Raw genomic sequence first — 24,174 nt, 5'->3', positions numbered from 1 at the left:
TAGAGTTTTCCTCCACAATACTCACTAGGTTGACTTTAAGATCAGGCAAGTAAGCTCATAGGACTGATAAAAAGATAACTGAGAGTAGTATTAGAACATGGAGAAAGAGAAAGAAAAAGAAAGAAAGAAAGAAAGAAAGAAAGAAAGAAAGAAAGAATGCTTCAAGGTATTGAATAAGGTAAGTCATATGATCAACCCTGAGATCCAGCTTGTAAAAGACATGAAACAGTAAGGAAAATGTTGGAGAAAAAAAAAAAATTCAAGGATCAAGTTGAAAGTTTTTCTGAGGTTATCATTTCACAGAGAGTGAAGACAGTAGAAGGAAAAATAGATTGACGTTTCTGGAGTTTAAGATTTTTAGTGGAAATATTTTCAAGGTAAATTTAAACAGGAAGGAGTATCTCTGGGATGTTATATCAATTACTGACCACAGGACTAGCATCTTGCATATTTCCTGACACGTTCCAGGGATATATACAATCAATATGTTTTTTGACTCTTGAAAAGGGTACAGGGGTTCCAAAGGATCCTGAGAGGTTGTGACAGTGGAGTTAATCTGAAACAACAATGTGACAAAGGTATATGAAGAGGTCTTGCATGTGAGGCCACAAAGCCTGGCATGAATAGGGTAAAGAACATAAAGTTTGTCAGCATCATTAATAAAATACTTAAAAATTTCAATAGAGAAGAAGTCTATAAAGAGTCCACAAGATAATGTGACCACCTGCAACACCAATGTGACTGTAGGTTAGCTGAATAATATTAGAACATTTAAAATGAGGGAGAAACTTGTAAAGGCTGCCTTGATGTCACATGACATCTGTAAACTACACAGAAGAGATGACATATCAAGTAGGGAACTAACAGGTGAACCAGAAATATTTATAGAAACTCAGATATTTAATTCAGTGGGAAGAACTGATGAAAGGAAGGAGGCCTTGACTTCAATTATTCAGAGTCATGCCACTAAGACAAAGTCACTAAACTCCCCAGTTTTGTTCTTTATAGTCGCAGAGGCAATAATTATGATGAATGAGTGGGAGTTATAGAAGGATAGCACTTTGAATGCAAATTTCCTAAAGTGAGACCTATATATGACAAAATAGCTGCTTGGTGAGGAAAATCAAAACCTGTTAACAGTTTCTTTCAGGGATGATCCAGGAGAAGCTGTGATAGAAAATCTCACATATCAGATGGAAGACCAAAGATTTATAACTTTAAGTGTTTTGGCACATACTTTATGAATGAGTATAAATTCAAGATGAATTCATTGTGATTCTGGCTTTTTGTTGTTATTGTTGTGTATGTGATAGAGGAGGTCAAAGGTTTATAAAGGTAGAATGAAGTGAAATCTTTAATACTGGAAGATTCCCGTAACATGGATGATTAAATAGAATTTGTGTAAGACTCCTACATTTGAAAGTCCTCATCTACTTAATATCTAAATGTTATTTTTGGGTTCTGAAAATAAGTCCATTAAATATAAAACCTAGAAGTGAAATAAGTCTATAGCTGATTCGTGAAAACCTCCTTCACAAACTTGTTGAATCATTAGCCACAGTGGTCTACGAAGGCAGGCAAAGGCTTGCTGGTGGTCGGCAATAGAGAAAGATAGGGTATGGGTGCTGCATTGCTGAGATGCTGGCTTTATTCTCTATTTCACACATTTAGATATGAGAGTTACAATAAGCATAGGTTTCTTTTATCAGGTGTTTAGTATGACAGGTACTGTTTTATGTACTTTATAGTCACTTATGACTTCTCAGCTAAAAAGCCACTAACAGTCAGAAATATATTTTCCTAGAATAGTATCATAACGGAAGTGTTTATGTAGTGTGCCAAAATGTGATGTGACAGCAGAATAGATGATTTTCCCTTTGGCTAAAGAGCATCACTTCTCATCAATGTCAGTCCCTCACAAGAAAAGTGTCACAGAGGAAGGATGTTTTCTTATTGGTATTATCTGACCCCTGTGTGTATCATTCTGTCCAGCTGTATCCCACAGTAAAGTTCTTGACATCCATGTCCTTCTCAGTATGGAAAAAACCATTCCATTCTGAAATTAAAACCAGGATTCTAGAAAATACCGTATGAGCAAAATTCATTCTTTTTATTCAAGAATATAATCAACAGGACTACATTTCTAAAAGCTCTCAAGTAAAAGAAATTCACGATCAATTTTGTATAAAAATATTACAATAATTGACTGAAAATTATATTTTTCATCTGGTATTCTAAATTATATCTGAATGTAAGAATAATAAAATATTTTTTGAGAAAGGGGCTGGGGATATAGTCCAGCAGCAGAAGTGCCTGCCTGGCAAGCACGGGGTCACAAGTTCGATTCCTGGTACCAAAAAAAAAAAAAAAAATTGTAATTGTTAAGTGAATATTTTAAGGTAAGCACTTTCTCCCTTTATATGTAATTCAAAATTTTAAGAAACTGAGATACATTTCTGGTCTACTTCACTTATTATGCTACAAACTAGATAATTTACTTCAATAGTTGAAATTCCAGATTACTTAATGAGAAGATATCTTCAGGATGCTGATATTTAATTGTTAAATAATAGGAACATAATAATTAGTTGTTCAATAAGTAAATTAATAAAATGAATTAATGAATTAATGTCAAAGTGACAGGAACTAGATATAACTGTAATGTATATCATTATAAAAATTATCTAAACTCTCTAAAGAAAAAATAATTATTTTCTAAATAACAAAATTCTGATCATTTATAAAAAGCTGAAATAATTCATTGCTAACAAAATCATTTATATTCATTAAAAACATATCATTAAAAGTACTCTGCAATTCTACTTCAGAGACAAATGAAATTATACTAGTGTTAAAGACAAAAGTATAGGGTACCCACAGCAGGAAGGAAAGAAAATGGTAAGCAATCTTTCTAAACTGAATGCTAAATGTGGTTCTATTATGCAAGATAGCCACTTGAATTTCACAGAAGGCACAGATCTTCTTGTCATTCCTCAACACCAAAGATGGAGGAACCATATTGTGGGCTAAACAACGGAGTGGAAATTTGGAGATATTTATGTACTTATGTACCTTCGTCTTCATAATCATTTCTCTGTAAAGGAGACTTTGGAAAATGATAGCCTGTTTTTAGAATAACTGTTTGGGTCCACTCCTACTTCTGTTTTCCCTGAAAACAGAATGTCAGCAAAATGGCAATATGACCAAATTTATAAGATATGTATGCTCAAGATAAAAAACCTTGACCCTCTTCTGAATTGTTTCTTTCATCTTTCCATGTTCTTAGCCAAAATATAAGTAGGTCAGCTTTTTCCCCCTTTCCTGAATTATGTGTTGTTTTTCTAAGGTGCCTCAGAGTCTCCGAGGTCCTTAGAGCAAAAGCTAAGTAATAGGGGCTTCTAGTACCTACCCTTGTTGGTGGTCTACTTTTACCCTTTTATGTTCCTAGCCAAAATATAAGTAGGTCAGCTTTTCTCCTCTGTGCTTCACTATGTGTTCAAATGCTGGATGTTTGGGAAAAAGCCTGCATTTGTAGTATTTTTTTATGTCTGTAGTCTAATTACCACCACCAAGGTTAATCCAAGCTATCAGCCTCATACCATTGAAGGTAGAGTTAGAAGCAGATGTGCCATACACCCAGCACACAGATAACACTCAAATAACCCAAAAGGCACAGATAATAGTTAAATTATGTGATGAGGAAGTGGTAGGTTCAAACTGTTATAACTTTGTATTTAAGGTAATTTGTTGGAATGTAAATTTATGTACTTTAATTTTTAACAGTGTCCCTATTTAATCATGAGCTTATAAGATTCCTAATGAACAGCCTATTCTTTGGAGCCAGTACAAGTTGACTCCAGCACATCAATGCTCACATCCTGAGGAGACCAGTGACAATATCTCTGCTTTACATAGCTTTGCTTTTATATATGATACCAAGATGCCCATAGACTTTTGTTTGTAAGAATGAATTTGATTGTATTAAGGAACTTTGGAGGGGCTGGGGATTTAGCTCAGTGGCAAAGCGCCTGCCTGGCAAGCACAAGGTTGTAAGTTCGGTTCCCGGTACCAGAGAAAAACCAAAAAAAAAAAAGAAAAGTAACTTTGGAATTCATTGATTTGACAAGACTTCATTTTATTGGGATCTTCAAACAAACCTTATCTATATTGTTTGCATCCTTGCATCTGGTACTCCAAGCAATTTCCTTGAAGATAACAGTATGTAATAAAACAACCACTGTTAACTCTTATTGTTTTGTTTTGAAACCCTGTATTGTTTTTATTGTTTTGTTTTTGTCTTCATTTTTGTTATTTTGTCATTATTTTCTTTTACTCCTTAAAATAAAATAAATAAATAAAGTAAAAGGTACACACACACAAAAAAGAAAATACAAATGTTCTGAGGAGGAGATCCCTTGAATCAGACATATGTTTGTTGCGGTACAGGGGAAAGGTATCCTGAATTTCAAACAAGTATCTGGCTTAAGGGATGTTTATGTTCCTTAAAATTTGAGGACTTCACCTTTGGGTCATCAGTTTCTCTGCTATCCCTTCTGGAGCTGGCAGTCTTCACCTGCTGGGCCAGCTGCATCAGCTTCAGCGCCTCAACAGCAGGACAATGAGCAGGTGCAGTGCCACCTACAGCTGAGCTGTAGGATCATGGGCCTGTTTTCTCCTAAATTCAAAAGACCCTTGGCTCTATTAAAGCTTTGTCATTAAATACACAACCTTCTCTAAGTAATAGGAAGGGCCAAGCATCTATTCCCCTTATTTCTCGATAAACAGAGAAGTTAATTCTTTATTTAAGACCAGAAACTACTCAATTTCAGGTGTTGCCATTAGTCCATTGTTCCACTGATTCCTGCTTCTGGAGGTGCTGAGGCTTTTTGCTTTACAAAGCAAGGAAGGAGGCCTCTTATTAAACTAGTGGAAATAAAATGTTTAGCTGGAAGCCATTATATACCATATAGTCAATGGATATTAATTATTGAAAAAAACAAGTGAATGTATAAATGAATAAACATATAAAAAAGAAATTAGCCCAAGATTAAAATAGAACTAATCTTTAAATTCTTCATTTCTTTTTCTATAACAAAACTTCCAAATCATAGGAGCATTAGATTTTTAAAACTAACAATGGTTCCTTTATATGCCACTGTATTTTATTTCATCTAGGGAATTATCTGTATTGGCATCTAAATGAAACACAACTATGTTTTGCTTTCTTTTGCAACTCTGTTTTGCTTACAAAAAACACACTTAGGAAATACTGAAATAGAGATATCTTTAGAGAAATACATATTAATACAACAGCTGTAGACATACATACACATATATGAGATTCTGTGTATCATTAAAATTTATCTCTTCATAAAAGATGAAAATCTACAGTCCTTTTAATATTTTAAAAAGAGATGAATTTTATTTAAAGTCAGTATGAGACATTTGTTCACAGAGAGATCCTCTTTGTGTGTGTCTTTTCAATTTTATCCATGTAAAAATAAGATGGATGACTATCTAGTTAATACCGACTGCTTCTCAGCTGAAGCACAAAAGGTCTGTCAGGTAGATTTCTCTGAAAGATGAAAAATGTTTTGGTAGGTGGACATTGAATTACTACAAAACATAAAACAAAAAACAAACAAAATAGAGCCTTTTTACTATTTACCCTGAGACAATTACGGGTAGAGGACAATAATTTTTCCTAATTGTACTAGGATTGTATAATATGATCATGAGTTAATTTTTTGAAATATTCAATTTTTGCTAAATATTAGTTTTAATTATTAACATATGCTTTTCAAAGTACTTGAAAAATCATTTTGTATTCACTATGGTGAGTATTTTCTACTAAATATTTGAGAAATATTATTATGATGCTCTTAGAGTCTGTCAATTTTATATAGAAAATTTTCCAGTGGACTGAGTGTTGCTTTGGACAGTTTTGAAAATCTAATAGAGGTCACTCTTTTCCACGCAGAAAAGCAACATAATAAATAAAACAGTCAAGTTTAACCTCAAATACTGTTGAGACTCTCAATTCAGATTGTGTGACCCTAGGGTACTCTTCATGGAGATGAAACTAAAATGACTTCAGACAGAAGCTATGTCAGAGTCAATATGGTTACTAAAGAAATTATACCTTAAAAATATTCATTTAGGAATCTGATAACATTTCTCTTATATTATCTAATGTATGCTGGTTTGATATAGTTTTATTTAAATTAATAATTTTTAAGTATAAAATATGTTCTCAGGTCCATGATTTGCATTTTGTCTGAGTCTCACTGTGTGTTTCCCTAATGTTTCCAGACCAATGCCGCTAAATCATCACAGGCTTTATTTTACTGCTAACAAAACTTGAGGGTTGAGGTAAAGCACTTCTTTGTGATGCTAATTTTCCCTTCCAAACCTTCAATAACAAATATATTTTACAACTTGGAATTGAGAATTACATTCAGAAATGCTCTCAGTATTTAAGCTTATTTGTGACTGTTTATTGAATTAACAGTTTTGCTCTCTGGGCAAACTACTGTTACCCTGAAGTGCTGGTCAGCTTTGTCAGAGAAAAAAGAGAGTGGTGCGAGTGAATTAGTGTGGTCAGAGTGGGGAGGCGCAGAATCTTCGAGGTCTGTTCCTTTCGGGTAAAACACGGAAGTAAGGGAAATGTGCATAACTGAGTTCTCTTCTTAACTCTCCATTCTCGGTATATTTATACTTGTTTCCTCTGTTTTTCCTACACAGTTCTGATGTCCACAGGATACATAAGCCTGTGTCCAACTTGCTGATATAGATCTGAACTTCTTCCTGGAAACTAAATCCACTGGGAACACAAACCACTCGCAGGTGAGCGTTATTGTTTTCTCCCATTTGTATCTGTTCCCTTATAAGAAACTCCTATATCTAATGGGGAGTGCAAGCAAAATGATCTACAGTGTTGGCCTGCATTGAAAACTCGGTGCTCCTGTTTATTCATTCCTCTGTGGCCCTGGAAGACATTACCCAGCTTCTCTAAGTCAGAGTGTTTTCTCTGGTAAACTGAGAATAATTGTACAATCCATTGGCCTTATCCATTCCCACACCATCTGTTTCATTTTTTGAGACAAGGTCTTGCTATGTAGTTCAGGCTGGTCTTGAATTCACTATCTAGCTCGGCTGGCCTCGAACTCACAATAATCCTCCTGTGTCAGCCTCCCAAGTGCTGGGATTATAGGCCATCTTTTATCTTTCACAGGCACGTTAGACGCTAAGTATCTTCTTTTTCATCACTCCTTTGCAAAAACTCTTAACTTTGATTCCTTTTTTCCTGGGCAAAACACCAAACAGAGTAAATAGCAACTACCTGCCTGTGCTAGGCCATCAACCAAGCACTCATCCCTGGGCAGAAAAACAAACAGAATTGTGTTTAGCTAATTTTACTTGAAATTTATGGCAACAAATTGCAAAAGGTCTGTCTGCACTGCTCAACAGCCGTAGGAGTAGCTGTACATATGCTATGTATTCTTTTCTACAAACTAGGACAACTATCCCCACCTTTTGCCTGTCTTCCGTGTCTCCAAACTCTCTCCCGCAGCTTTCACACTTGACTTTCTTGTACTGCTTATCCTCTCAGCTCCGAACTAAGTGATAAGTCTGCACCTACACTTGTTCTCTGCCTTCACTAGTCTTGCCAAAACCAAATGCTCTTTGTTTGCTGAATTCTGTGCCTTTTTTTCTACACAAAGGATTTTGCCCTTGCAATTTTCCGCTATCTTTTCTGCACTGATAATTTTTCCCCTGCTATTGCATTATCCTAGAAATTGCAGTATCCCTTATGTTCAAAAACTAAACAAAATTAAATTAAGGAAGCAAACAATGAAATATCCTCCAGTAAATCTCCTAAAGTTGTTACTCAATTTTGTTTTGCTCTGCTAGAGTAAAATGCCCCAGCATATCATCAGCGAGCACGCTTCCATACCTCAGCACTCTTTCTCTCCATTTTCAAGGGCCTTCCCTTCACAGTCACTTTACTGTCAATATTTCACCACATCTGTCATCAGTATATGAGAGAATGTACAGCCCCATCTTTTGGAAAAGCTCTCCTGACCTCAGCTTCTGTGAGGCCATCCCTCCTGTGTTTCTCACATCACTCTTGCTCCTCTTCAAATGTCCAGTTTCTAAATATTTTATGTCCCGCAATTCAGCCATTTTGCTTTCCATCTTTACTCCCTAGGTATTTTCCATATGACAGTGATTTAATTTATATCACAGACATGACCTGTCACCAGAACTCCAATTTTATACACAATACTATCTATACAATTGACAAGGTTAATTATAGGTCCAATAGCTGATGTTGAGAATTCCCAAATATACTTGATTGGCCCCTCTAAACTAATTGAGTCTCTACTTATCCTGACCTCATTACACAGTTGCACAAGCTATTAATGATTTATGGCCACACATCTAGCCTCTCCTCTTAGTTGTGCTCTTTCCCATTGGCCTGGAGCCAAGACCTTAGCCCATCTCGTTGGCTCTGCAGCCTACACACATCCTGATTTTTCCAGGTCCCCTTTATCTTATATCTTCTTATAACTCCCGGACACCTGCAACGGTCATCTGTCATGGAGTACTTAGTTATTTCCTAACTCATCATCTTCCTTTTACTCTGTCACACATCTAGACATAGTTCCTCATGGTACTTATGCTAGCCTTTAAAAGGTGTGCCAAATCATTTCAAAATCCTTTTTATATGGAATGGAGTCTCAAATTATACCAAGCCCCCAAAAAGCCTGCATAATTTGGTGCTAACAGAAACCTATGATCTATTTGCCTGGTCATTTTAGTTTATAATCATGCCAAGAACATCCTCACCTCAGGCTTTTGCACCAGCGATTAACATCACTGGCATGGCGGATGGAGTGTGCACACAGCTGGCCTCTTGACTAAAGTCTCACCTTCAGTATCTTCTTAAAAGATCCATGTCTGACAAGTTGATTGTGAAATTCATTCTCTATCTCATCATTGCACTTAATTTTCTTCACAAAACTCATCAATTTCTTGTTAATTGTTCATTTATTTGTTAAAATATATTTCCTTATACTAGATATATATAAACTCTAGGAAAGAAGAATATTTGGTTGCCTTTATTGTAGGTTTTTCAGCAACAAGCATAGTTCAAAGTTGGTATTCCAGTAATTAATTAAATGAATGATGCTTATAAGACTGTGTAAGGTATAAATTTAATGTAGCACGTTGTCAGGCACAGGATACCTACTGAAAAAGGTGATGACTGTCATTATTATAATGCTAATTTTGTGCTCATTCAATATGTTTCAATTATAGCTACCCATCTGAATGTGTTAAGTCATTCAGGTAAAGTATTTGCCTTTTAAAGTTTTCTCCTAAAAGCAATATTTACAACTGCACTAGAAAATAATTTTTTATATAAAAGTGTATGTTTCAACATCTCTAAAATCAAATCACAGTTAGTGAATGCTTTTACCTACTAGAAGACAGGATCTATTCATGTTCTCTGACTAATCAAGGATTTCAACTGTAAGAGTGACTTCCTTGAGCTAAATTAAAATCAGAGACCTTATCACTAGACCTAGGTTGATTTAATTTAAACTCATTATTAAACCTCCTACTTTTCAAAAAAGTATGACTTGAAGGAAATCTCATTAAACTTCATGGAAATGATATAGCAAGCTTTGCCTACACAGCCACCCAGAAATGGAGCCCTTAGAAATGTGTGTGATGAAGTAGAAATTACAAGGTGATATTAAAGTGAGGCCAGACTCAAAAGAGAATTATTTCCTATCACATATTTTAATCTTTTTGTCAGAGTCCTTTGTGCAAATATACTAAATGGCAATACAATAAATTTGGAAAGAGCAAAGTGTAGCAGCCTCCAAACACAGAACTGTAAAAAAAAGAGATGTATTTTAAAGTGCTCAAAATGTAAAAAAATGAGAAGATTCTAGAAAAATCTTTTCCTGATTCTTATTTACACTGCTTAAAAGTTCATATGGTATGGAGATTTAATCATGCCTCTTAATTTGTTTAAATTGTAAAATAGATATAGAGACCTCTCAACTCCCTGTTATTCATTTAGAACCACAGACATTTTATTAAAATCATTCCTTGATTCATTTCTAAAGTTTTATAAATGTAATTTTTCTTGTATTCTTTTCATTTAACTTATAGCCGTATTTCAAGCTAATTTACATAATAATGTACTTTTTGGTGAATGAGCTTCCTGAATTTCTGGAGTACTTTGTTCTTACTTGAATTGAATCTGACATTAGGATAATTAACTTTGAAAGAGCTGTAAAGATACTACTTAGTCTAAAATGTTTTTATAGAAAAAAGTAATTTGAAAAATGCTGAGTTAAACTGATAACTCTCACAGATTTTAGAATGTCCAGCAGGGTAATTTATATATATTTCTGAAAATGTTTTGAACCATAGCAACCTCTTCTGTTGGAAAGTACCTTCACACAAATTTTCTCTGGCATATAATTTAGGAATAACTGCTCTAAGAAAATAAGGAATAGTATGACACAAAAGTATGCTTTAAATACCTAGCATATTCTTTTATTCAACTTATTTGCAAAACGCACTTAAATTGACATGGTACTTTTATATGACTTAAAAGATGATTACCTTTTAAAAAAGTAGTTTATCTTCTTTACAAATCATAGCACATCTTTATTCATTGTATTTTCACTAAAAATTGAAACTGTTAACCTTTCAAAAGTTTAAAAAAATCAAAGAATCAATTTAGCTACTGACCAGGAACTCTGATCTACTTTGTGATCTGATATGAAACTGATGCTTTTGATTAAAATTATGTTTTCAGCTCTACTCCAGAATAATTCCATGCATGTAGCTCTACTTGCCTACTTTTTTTTTTTTCCTGTATTGGGAATCAAACTCACAACCTCGTGCTTGCCAAGCAGGCGCTGTGCCACTGAGCTAAATCCCCAGCCCCCCTACTTTTTTTTTTTGGCTTTTGTCCGGTACCGGGAACTGAACTCACGACCTTGCGCTTGGCAGGCAGGCGCTTTGCTGCTGAGCTAAATCCCCAGCCCCCCCCTACTTTTAAACATGGTAGTTGGCTTTAGTGGTAGATGTTTTAAAAGTCATCATAAGTTGGAACCAAAGTACCCTAAAACAACTATCAATCATAGGAAGTGAATGAGGTGTTCTTCCAAGCCAATTAAGGCATTTGCTAATATTTTTGACTACTATGATTCATTAAATTTCTTTTCTTATAGAAGTGTGTAATTAAAAATTTTAAAGTGCCCTATTTCTCAATTAAAATGCAGTGAAAGGCAATCAAGATTCATTATATGAATTATTTGACTTAGCCTTTTGTGAAATAAGATATAGAAAGTAAAATGATGATTGCCAGGGAGTAGGAAGAAGAAAGGAAGGGGAGTTAGTGTCAACCAGGTATTGAGTTTCAGTTTGGGAAGACAGAAAAGTTCCACAGGCAATGTGACAATGATTGCATTAAAATTTGAATGTTTTTGGTGCTATTAATATATTTAAACTGACTAAAATACAGGTGTGAATGTAGCTTAGTGGCAGGGCATGTATTTAAAATGTACAAAGTCCTGGTTTGGGTCTCTAGTACCACACAAATGTTACCAAATAAATAGAATTAAACTGATAAATGTTGCATTAAGTACATTTTACCGCAGTCTAAAAATGTATACTAGGGCTGGGGATATAGCTCAGTGGCACAAGCACCTGCCTGGCAAGCGTGAGGTCCTGAGTTCGATTCCTGGTACCAAAAAAGAAAAAAAAGGAAAAAAATAAAATAAAAATGTGTACTAAGATAGGAAGTAAGCTAACTGATTACTAAAGCAGGATTCTATCCAAATTACAGACCAAAAAGAGTTTTACTCTCATGGAAATGTCACAAATCATTACATCTTTTTAAATTTTAATGTAATATCAACTTTTGCTTAATCTACTATATTTCAGTGAAAGACTAAACTGTGAAAACTATCAGAGAATATTGTCTTCCTTACAGTTATGTTTCTACCCCTACAATGTTCCTAAAACTTTCAGTAATCATCGATGTTGAAACAACAGTCACATAATGAAAGAATCAATAATTAAAATAAATACAAGAGACCTATATTTGATTCAAGACCTATTTGAATCAAATTGATGGGTAGCTAGGCTAGACCCTACTTTCCAGCAGAAAAACACAGCGTATTATGATTGAGTACAAGCATATGAATCATGTTTGTGTCATCATTATTGTATTTAAACTGTCTGTAAGCAAGCAAATGTTTTCTAATTTATCTTTAAATGAAATCAATCATCTGAGGTCTCCTACACATCCTCTTTTTCTATATTTAATCCATTTTATAAACTCACTGCATTGGCAAAGGAAGAACTGTGAGCTCTGAGTCCAGAAACTCAGTATTCAAACTATATTTTAGGAAGGATTTCAGATGATTTAGAGACAAGAGCAACAATAACAAAGAGGTTTCTTTTCATGGGCTATGCCTTTTTTTCCTTTTTGGTAGTATTGGGCATTGAACCCAAGGCCACTGCACTGTGCTACATCCCCAACCCTTTTCTATTTTTTTATTTTGAGACTGCATCTCATTAAGTCACTAAATTGCCCAGATAGATACAAACCTGCATACTTCTGCCTCAGCTTCTTGCAGTGTTGGGATTATAGGCATGCGACACTATTCCCGGGTGAAGCCTTTGCCTTTGAACAAAATATCAGAGAATTCATTGTTCACAAGAAACATGTTGAGACCCTAGAAGCAGGTCTGGAATACCTGCATGCAGCTTTTTGCATGTTTCCAGAAAAGAAAAAGAGAAAGTTCAAATTACCTTTGCACAGCCAAGAGAAGACCTCAACTTCAGAAACACACACACACACACACACACACACACACAAGGAAAAACACAGAAGACCTGCAAATTAATACTTCAACTCCTGTTCAGCCTTTTTATTCCTGCCTATCACCTAATTGCTCTCAACTAGGAGACCTGTGTCAGTGAGTTAAATCACATGGCCCAATGACAGGACGGAGACCTCAGCCAAAATCCATCACTTGATACCCCATCTTCAGAAACATGGCCCTCTACAATTACCCAATAATAAAGCACTATTATCTTGAAAATAAGGATGACAAGAATTAGACAAGGTGAGAGAAGAGGAGCAAGCAGGGAGAAGCATGGAAAAGATTTTGGGTCAAAATTATAGTTTTTTTTTTTATCTTTGGAATTGTTCTAATTCTATCTTTGGGTAGTTTCTGGGTGTGATGGACAAGCTTTATTGTATGAACTCGATTGGTTTGGGATCCCCATAAGAGATTGGTACAGCACAATTTTTATGTATCTGGGTAGGTCACAGAGGAACAGACTTGAAGACTATGTCTGGTCCCTTGATGGTTTCTCTCTGGCACTGTTTACCCACTCTTCTTCCTGGCTGCAATTAACCAAGCATCTTTGCTCCATCACACCCTTCCACCATCATGTTTCTTCCTTGGAGCCAGGTGACCATGGACGGAATCTTCTGAGGGCATGAGCCAGGTAAACCTTTCCTCGTTAAAGTTCTGTCATACATTGTGTCTGAACAACGGGAAAGCTGTTAGGAGTCACATAACTGTTGAACTCATTTTCAAGTTTTTTAATTATACTGAATTGTATATAAACGTGGAGAAATGAGACATATTAAGCTACAGAAGGAGAACAAAAGTTCTGTTACTGTTGCTTTGAAAGTGTCACCCACATTATTAGAGTGAGAGTGACAAAATGGGGACCAGCTTTTACGAAACTAACAACAGCAACAACAAAATTCACACAGCTACCCCATATTGCCAGAGAAATTCTTTAACAATAGAGATGTTGTTATGGTTTGTGTCTGGGTGTCCCCCCAAAGCTTCATGTGGTCATGGGGCAGGCTTTTAGATTTTGACTGATTATGGGTGTGAGAGCTACACCCCCGCTGGGGTGGATAGTTTGCATATGTAAGGGACAGCAAGAGGCTGCTTGGGGCCATTTCCTCCCTTGTGTGCTTGTTGCTTTGCTGTGTTCTGTCGCCATGAGCTGTAGCCCTCTTCCCTGTGCCACTCTGCCTTCTAACCTGCCAAGTACAGACTGAATCCTCCATGAACTGTAAGCAAAATAAACTTTTCCTTCCTTAATTTTGGGCACCAGGTATTTTGTCCCAGCAACGAGAAAAATTAACCAAGACAGATGTATGAAATGATATGAGAAGACTCTACCATGTTGCATTATTTAGATTTGATCTAAAAATCATAACCTACACAGTGATTCATGTTTCATGAGAAGGTATATTTTTGGGAGGAAATTTATTATCATATCATTCCTGGAAATCATCTTGTAGGAACTAGTCACTCATCAATTTACTTGTGCTGTTTCCTATAACCCTATAGAGATAAAATGATTGAGAAAGACCAGGTAAGGTGGCACTTATCTATAATTCCAAGTGATTGGGAAGCTGAGGCATAACCATTGTTAAATTTGAAGCAATCATGGGAAACTTAGGGTGATCCTTTCTCAAAATAAAAGTGAAAAGTCTGAGGATGTAGCTCAGTGGTAGAGCCCTTGCCTAGCTTTATGAGGTTCCAAATTCAATCCTCAACATAGAAAAGAAAGATTGAGACAATGTGAAAATGTGTAATAAGTAGAAATACAATATGATGTTAGATATTTGGAGCTACAGGAAAATTTAGAAACTCTCCAGGTCACTTATTTTATCATTGCAAAATACTGTCCACTTTACACTGTTACAATAGATTAAGTGTGGTTAGATGAAAAGTGGATGTTCTTTTACATATCTTCCTATTAAACTACAAGTCCATAAGGAAAGGTTTAGGTCATATTCCTAGTACTCTTCATGATATAGAGTAGTTTGAGAATAAATGTTGAGTGAATAAATAAGACTAGGGCATAGTAAGTTTCCAAGGTCTCAAAGAATTAGTAGAAGAAGCCAGTCATGTTGAACCCTAGCTGACTATAAATATTCTTATTCTTAGAACTTTTGAAATGAAACATAAAGAAGTAGCTTGATGCCCACATAAACTCTTTCCATCCAAGAGCTTGTGTTTATATTTTAGTCAACCAATTACATTGTAATGTGTATTTATTAACCTCAAAGAAAATTCATGGAAATTATCCTCATAAAATGTTTTTGTAACAGAACATTCAGATTTATAAGCATGGAATTTAAATAATAATTTTGCCACACAAAGATGTTATTTCTTGCAAATAAAATTTAGTATGAGTCATAAACATTTCATCACCTACTATTTTTTTTTTTTTTTGTCTTTTTTTGAGACAGGGTCTCTCTCTTCAGTTCAGGCTGGGCTTGAGCTCACTTTGTAGCCCAGGCTGATCTTGAATTTGCAATGATCCTTCTGCCTCAGCCTCCCAAGTGCTGGGATTACAGGCATTTACCACCAGGCCTGGCTCATTATCCATTATTATCTGAAATCTAGTGCATGTAAGTTAACCATTACATTTAAAGAAAGTTTGTGTTCACAATGACTCTGCAGAAATGGAATCTACTACTGTGTCTTCAAGATTTCTACCTACTTTCTCTTCCAGTAGATTTAGTGTTTCTGATTTAATATTACATCTTTAATACATGTGGACTTTAGACTTTAGTTTTGTGCATGGTGATAGGCATGGGTCTAGTTTTAGTCTTTGGCATGTGGAGACAGCGGTAGGCACACAGTTCATGAACAAAAACCAAACCATACTTCAAAGAATCAACAACTGGGATGTCATCTTATTGAAAAGTTTTTGCACATTTAAAGAAATCACCAGTGCAGTAAAAAGAAAACCCACAAATTGGGAAAAAAATTTTGCCAACTGTCCCTCAGACAATGGACTTCTATCTAGAGCATATAAATTTTTTTTTTTAAATCAAACCCCTCAAATTCAAAGACCCAATCCAAAAATGGGCATCTGAGATGAATACACACTTCTCAAATAAAGAAATACAAATGGCAAATAAATACATGAAAAACTGTTCAACATCATTAGTCATTCAAGAAATACAAATTAAAACAACACTGAGATTCCATCTCACTCCAGAAAGAATGGCTATCATCAAGAAATCAACCCATAACAAATACTGGAGGGGCTGGAGGGAAAAAGCAACTCTTCTCCACTGTTGGTAGGGGTGTAGACTTTCAACCACTGTGAAAATCAGTCTGGAGATTCCTCAGTAAATTAGGATTAGAGGTTTCAGTCAACCCTGCTATTTCCTTTTGAGTAATTTTCCAGAAGAACTAAAAACATCATACCACAGTGATATATGTGTACCCATGTTTATAGCAGTGCAATCTGTAATAGATAAACTGTGGAAGTAACACAAATGCCCATCAACAGAGGAATGGATAAAAAAGATGTGGTATTTTTATATAATGGAATATTATTCAGCTATAAAGAAAGATAAACTCAAGGCTTTTATAGGTAAATAAATGCAACTAGAGACCATACTAAATGAAATAAATCAGACTCCCATGTGTAAACATCATATTGCCTCCCTAAAGTACGAACCTGAAAGAATAAATAAAATCTAAAAGATACAACAGATATTGTGAAAGGTAAAGAAATTGTTCAGAAGGATAGAACAACTAGGATGAGGGAAAATAGAAATCAGCTATAAAGAAAGATAAACTCGAGGCTTTTATAGGTAAATGGTCACAGCTAGAGACCATACTCATAAGTGAAATAAATCAGACCAGAATGTATAAGCAACGTATTGTCTCACTAGTGTAAGAACCTGAAAGAGTGAATAAAAACTAGTAGGTATGACAGACATTATTAACTGAAAGGAAAATGCTCAAAAATAAAGGGCAACTGCCATGGGGAGAAGGGAAGAGAAAGAAGGGGAAATTATGTATATATGCATACACAGGAGAGCTAACATAGTTGTACTACTGTCTTCTATTGCTTTACTGAAACTAATAGTTAATGATTACTTGTTTGATCAATCTTGCATGTCTCTATTTGTTTTCCTGAGAAATCACTTTGAAGACATCAACACATAATACAACAACCATCATTAATTTCCTACAAATTTGTCTGTAACTCTGTATTATTTTTATTGTTCTTATGCTATTTTGTAAATGGATGTGTGTTTGTTAATGTTTTCCTTCTTTTATTTTTAAAATAAATTTTTAAAAAAGGGAAAATATGTATACATGCATACTCAAGATAGCTAAGGTAATTGTACTACTAATTTCTATTGGTTTATTGAAAGGAACAGTTAATGTTTAATTGTTTGATCAATCTTACATGCTTATATTTGTTTACCAGAGTAATCAATGTGAGGATCACAATATGTAATACAACAACTATTGTTAATGTGCTACCACCTTGTCTGTATTGCTTTTATTGTTTTTATGTTTGTTTTTTTATGTCTATGTGTTTGTTAACATGTTTTCATCTTTCATCTTTAAAATTAAAAAAAATTAGGAAAGGAATGTAGCCTGTTCTATGATTTCAGCTTTGTAAAAGCCAGAACTATATTGACTTTTAAAGAACAGTATAGTAAAATAATTCCCTTGGTTCTTTTGTCTACATGATCTGCTTGAATATCCCAGAATGGCCTCAGAGATGGTGGTAATCTAGTGTCTGTATATTGTCATTTTATGTTTCCAAATAAACTCTTAGCTCCATGAAATTCATCTTTCCAGAAAAATACTATCAATACCAAATTGCCACACTGATTGTCAGTAAAATGATAAACTATATCTTATAATTGCAAATGTTACAAAATAAATTTTCAAAATGTGACTCTGTTCTGTCTTAAAAAAATCTTAAATTAAATAACATCCAAAGGTATAATTCAGCCAGCCAAAAATTACAAAATATTTATTCAACTACAATGTTTCTTTTCATCTATAGCTTGTTCTTTGAAATGGTAATATTCAGCAGTAAAAATGAATGTATTTGAGAACTTTTATTTCAAACAAAATGATATCAAAATAGAAAATTATTTTGGCTTTCTCTGAAACAACATATTGTGAAGAAAAAAGCAGTGTTTTGATCATCTAGTTTCCTTCCTTTTGATAAAATTCTAAGAAGAAGAATTTATAATTCATAACTCCTTAGAAGCTAAGAAATAAGATAATAGGGGTTGGAGGGAGAGAGAATAAAAAGAGACTTTTCAGTCCCTGTTGTAGTGATTCTGAAAAGCAACTGAATAAGGTAAATATTCTAGCAGTGCAATGTTCTAGAAATCAAATACAACATGACAAAGTAGGAATGGTGGCATTTGCTTGCCTCAAGCACTGTATACTATAAAAGAGTATATGGTGTGTTAATGTGTGTGTATGTGTAAATCAATTGAAAATATCAATTTTGCAATCCAGGAATTCTCTTTTCAGGAAGATAATAAATCCATATTCAAATATAGTCAAGGTTCAGGGTCATTCAATCATGTCTTATTCACATTTCAGATAAAAATTCACCCTCTGCTGAAGTACTTTTAAAGGACAGCAGCACACAAACATAATTTAGCCTCATGTATAATTTCTACATTCTGTCCTAGAGAAAAAATGTGGAGTAAAAATTCTAATAAGAGTGAGTTATTAAACAAGAGAAACTGTAATATGTTTTCAAATTTTCACTCATTAGCATATATACAATAATTATAAATCATTATAGCAACTTCTTAATTTGAATGGCACAGATGTAAAAGATTGAATATTCTTACAAATAAGTGTCTTCTTTAGACTTATGTTAATTCCTTGTTTTATTCCTTATCTCATTTTTTCCACATAGTTCAATTATTTTCTCCATTCTAATTGTATATCTGTTTCACCAGTTCTTATCTAATATAGTGTTTAAAAATGTGAGGATAACAAATTTCGAGACATTTCATTAGCTCCAAAAGACAATGAATTCTTTTGACTTAGGCAAATATCAAAATCACAAAATATGACTTTATCATAAACTTTTGCAAAACTATGGCAAGGAATTTTGCATAATGAAACAATTTCTACTGATACTAAATTAGATTCTTTACACATCTACTACTTTCTTGTGCAAGCCTATAAGGAAGGCACTCACACATTGCTTGGATGTCAAACAGATTTGATGATGTTGGAAACTTTAAGACCATAAAAAAGTAAAGTTAAGATTAAAACCAAGAGTCTGAATTTCTCTAAGAGTCAGAGAAACAACTGAGATCAGTCCTCTCACTGGAAATGTGACTAAGGCAAAATCCATGGTAGTGAAAATCTTTCCTCCAAAGTATGCAGCCAGGTGATGACTGCACCTTGCCAGATCAACCCATAATTGCTGCAATCACCTGTGAGCCTTTGGCTTATTTTCCACCCTGAGTAACATTCCACCCTCAGTCATGCTGAAAAAGTATTGGCATGTTTCTAGAGAACTGATTTCTGACATTAGCCTACTTTATCATTAGCACTACTTACTCTAATGTAAGCTTTTGTGAAAGTCACAGTAAACTTTCAGGCTAGAAAAATATCAATGATTGAGTAACTATTACTTCATAAGCATAGCCTTGCTGGACCTCCAGAATGGCCTTTAACGTCTACATTCATGTGGGAGGACAGAGAGGACAGTGAATAATTTGATTCAATTCTATCCAGTCTGTTAGGAAACAAAGCCTTTCTTTAGCCTTGCTCTTTCAATTGTCACATAGAATACCTTACTAGATTTCTGTCTTCTACTAATAGGTATTCATGCAAAAGACATCTTTGTTTCTCAATGGAAGAGCCTTTAACCACTATAACTTCTATAAAATCAACAGTGTAGAGATAAATAAATCCCTTAATTAGTTTATTCAAGCCTAGGGGAAGAGCATGTAGTATCCACACTGGTCCTGGGGTTGTAGAAAATATCTCCATATGGATATTACACTCTTACACTCAGATGCTAGCTCAAAGAGCAGAAGCTACACATGAATAACAGGTAATAAAAGAGTGAACACTTGGCTGACTTACCCTTGAATTGACCACTTCCAAGGAGACGTTCTGAGGTGGGGCACTTGGCACTGAAAGGAATTAAACAAGGTGTGATGGTTATTGCCAAAGTCTTGAAAGGGAAACTATATTGAAAAGAGAGGCTGTCTTTTTCACAGTGTATAGATATGTAGATAGGTGAGTACAAGTTGCCTTCAAGTTTTCCTGGAGAGGTGAGAAGTAGCCATATTCATTCAGTTTTTCTCAACCAGTGGAACAGTCATCTATCTGATGAGTCTCCAAAACTGTTTTGGTGATCCCAAATAATGCCACTAAATTACAGCTTTCTTGCGATATCCTGTCCAGGAAAGCCAATGCAAACACACAGGAGATTTGCAAAACTAGTCACAAAGCCTTGAGATATACACATTTCATGATCTGCAAGTTTTATGATGAAATATATCACTTTAAGGGTCACCTGAGTCACTCAATCTCTTTAATCACGTCTTAAAAAGTGAAGGAAGATTTAGTTCCCATTTTTATTGGTAAATAATTAAACCTGTGTATCATACATGCAAACATTACCAAATAGCCCTTAACCAGCCAATTCTATTAACAGGAGAGTTTTCTGTTGTATATTTTCTAAATATTTCATCACTCCTACCAGCATTTCAATTTTCCTAATCATTTATGGAAGAAAGAGAAACATATACAACTTTTTTTAAAGCTCATGATATCAAAAATGTGAGTATCATTTCATTCAAAGACAATCTTTATGGAGTAACTGTTACAGGTCAGGAACCCTTGTAGTAATCTGGGATGAATCATAAATAAATAAAACTTCCTTTCCCAGAACAGGAACAAAAGCAGTATTCAATAGATTCTTAACGCGTATTAATCTATACAGTGAGCAGTCCCTATCCTCATTTGTGATATACTGGTGAATTTATTAGGAATGGAATATTTCATTTCTTATGCTGTGAGGCACCTGAAAGAGTCTCAGGGCCGTTTTTTTCATGTTTACCCTTCTTTTATTTTACTTTGGATAATATCTATGCTTTTCTATGGTTTACTTATATTTTAGCCTGAATTTTATAATACCTTACTCTGAATTTACCTTCTGAAAAGTAGCTGGAGGGGATGGGATATACAGTATCTGATTCACCTTAATATACCCCAAATGGATATTCAATTAATATTTATGAAATCAATTACTGAATGAGAAAATGAATCCTTACTTAAGATTGCTCCTGGACCTTTCTAGATGTATGGAAATTACAATCATTTATTTGGTTTAGATTTTGAACTATTTGTCTTACTGTTTTAATATAGATTTCCAACATGGAACATGATTAAATATTCACCTCGTGGTTATGTTTTCATAAATCAAACCAATGAACATTCTTTCAAAAACATTCTGTAATTTAAGACATTTTAGTTCTTTTCTTGGTTAATATTATGTTTTTAGCTTAAATAGAGAATGTAACCACCATAGCAACACGGACTTCTGTGTATTTTAATGCTGCATTATTATTATGGAGATAACTCAAGTCCATGGTGTACATTCAATAAATATTGGTTTTGTAGCTGCATCAATTAAAGGCAAGGTTATAATGCCACATTAAATGTTCTTCATGCTCAGAGTTTCAGCAAAGCTCACAATTTCATCTTTTAAATTGAGGAATAAATTGCCATTTTACTATAAATTAATTTTTTATTTATATAATTATGACTGCTACAGCTAAAGTATAAATGACAATTTTATATTTTAAATTATGGTAAAATGTGGTATGACATGCTATATAGGCTACTTACTATAATTATACAAATTTATGAAAAATATCTTTTAAAAACAAAGTTTGTAAATGATGTCAATGTGAAATTATAACATAAATCAGTTCTTCAGCATGGAAAAGATTTCTATTGTAAGTTTATCATGGTATTGCAATATTTACATAAGTTATATGTTGCTAATCACATTACACCCACCCTGTGGCCAATTCAATAACATCAAAACATTATTTCAGTAACACTAACTGAATTTATGATTGAATTTTGGAGGAAAGAGAAGGTAGCTTAGATTTATTACATGATTTTATCTGAGTGTGGTGCTTCATATATGATATACAATCCTCAAATATTATCTTAACTTATATTTATAAGTGGTGTTTTTCTCCTTATTTCAAGTAAGCCAAGAATATATTAAAAGAAAAGATAAATATGTGTTCTTCTTTTTGTAACTACTACAATTTTAGAAGCATCAGAAATGTTTTCTGTATTTGAGATTAAAAGCCAATATCCTAAAGGTCTTTGTTACAAAGGTGTTGATGTATTATGTCTATTTTTCAATGATAAGAATTCCTTTACTTTCCATTGATTGCACATTAGCTAATCATACTATGCCAGGGCAAATTGAGAATCCGTTTAAGTGTGCTGTTATTATTGGTGTGTCTTTATCGCTATCAATGTCATATTATTTAGAGATAAATATAAAAGATGGAATTAAGTAGTTGGTGGAAGAGAAGGGATCTGGACTTTTCTTTATCTGTTTTCCCAACATGTTTCATTGTTTCACCATATACAAAAGAAAGGACAGTTTGCCATTAGAAAGTCAAAGGAAGTTTTCATTTGCAATAAATCCAATCAAGCAATGAAAGGTGGGTCTGGACGCTCCTCTCCACATGGGCGAGCCTGCTATTTTATACATAGTGGTAAGACATTCTTTGGGGCAGACCACATTTCTACATTCGTAAATGAATCTCTGTCATTATAAGCACTTGAATTCCTCCACTTACCAAAGTGTGATATTACTTACACACAATTTATAGATAAAAAGAACTCATATTTATTTAGGTGTGGTGTCCATACCTGTAATACTCTGCACTCAAGAGGTTGAGGCCAAAAAAAAAAAGAAAAAAGAGGTTGAGGCAGGAGGGTCCTTGTAAATTTAGGACAGCCTGGGTGTTTTTGTTTGTGTCTAGATGTCTCATGTAGTCATGTGGAGTGGGCTTTTAAGAGGCTCCTGAATCAGAGTTTGTGATTGGTTCATTGCCTCATGCTGGGATCAGGGGTGTGAGTGCTACACCAGCTCTAGGGCAGGTAGCCTGTATACAGTATAAGGGAGGGAAAGAGGTTTGCTCCTCCCTTTTTTGCTATTGTTGCTTTTGCTGTCTTCTGCTGCCAAGACCTGTTGCCCCTCTGTCTTGGAGTTAGCTGGTTATGGGCTGAAACCTTTACAAACTACAAGCTAAATAAACCTTTGCTTCTTTAATTTTGGGCATTGGGTATTTTATCTCAGCAACAAGAGAAAAATAACTAAGATACTGAGCTATATAGTGTATTCAAGGCTAACCTGAACTACTGTACATCACAAAATCCTGTCTCAAAAGCGAAACCAAACCTAAATAATACAAACCTAATATTTAATTATTTTTTTAAAAAAAGATATTATTATGAGACACTTAAAACAAGAGAAAATTGTTTCCATACTACATATTGGCTCATTACTCACTAGTTTACATGACTTATCTCTGCTGCTAATTAGCTTTGGTGAACGCTCTTTAACTTACCTTTGTCACTTCCTAAGCACAGAAAATTATACTATTCTCAGGATAAAAGGTTAATGCAAGACAATTTGAAGACAACACTATGCAATATAACAATCTTTGTTGAATTCCTACCGTCCTGTTTAATGAAGCTGTGTATCATTTCTATTTTTGTTTATTACTTGTTACTGTCTTTAATTGTTTGATCAATCTTGTATTCTTACATCTGGTAACCTGAGCAACTTCATTGACAATAACAATATGTAGGTGACTGGGGATTTAGCTCAGTGGCACAGAGCCTGCCCGGCAAGCACAAGGTTGTGAGCTCAATTCCCGGTACTGGGGGAAAAAAAAGAAACAAAAGCAAAAGCTCCCAATATGTAATATAACAATCATTGTTACTTCCTATCATCTTGCTTTGAAATCCTGCATCATTTTTACTGTTTTTCTGTTATTTTGCTTTGTCTTCATTGTTGTTATTTTGCTATTTTTTTTCTCTTTAAAATAAAAAAAAGTTAATGCAAAGTACTTAGATCAGGGCCTTACACTAGCAATTAATCTATAAATATTAGTGATAACACTGATAACAATACTAAGCATATTTTTAGGTTGCCTCTGACATTGAGTCCTTCTGCATCTGAACACAGGACAAGCTGTCATGATCACTCATAATTGTTAATTCATTCATAAATTAGTTA

At 34.4% G+C, this 24,174-nt stretch overlaps 1 protein-coding gene across 3 annotated transcripts in view; it reads right to left on the bottom strand.

Moving 5' to 3' along the window:
• Nucleotides 1-24,174, bottom strand: part of Dcc (DCC netrin 1 receptor) — a 1,095,765-nt gene that overhangs the window by 268,998 nt on the left and 802,593 nt on the right. For all 3 annotated transcript variants that reach the window (XM_005372942.2, XM_005372943.2, XM_005372944.2), the window contains exon 12: nucleotides 19,974-20,023. In XM_005372942.2, the coding sequence (XP_005372999.1) occupies nucleotides 19,974-20,023 (50 nt within the window). The remainder of the gene's footprint in view (nucleotides 1-19,973; nucleotides 20,024-24,174) is intronic.

The sequence above is a fragment of the Chinchilla lanigera genome, unplaced genomic scaffold, assembly GCF_000276665.1.
Source record: "Chinchilla lanigera isolate Chin_1 unplaced genomic scaffold, ChiLan1.0 scaffold00001, whole genome shotgun sequence".
Classification (NCBI taxonomy): Eukaryota; Metazoa; Chordata; class Mammalia; order Rodentia; family Chinchillidae; genus Chinchilla; species Chinchilla lanigera.
The sequence above is the reverse complement of the archived record's forward strand: the minus strand, read 5'-3'. Positions and strand labels throughout refer to the sequence as shown.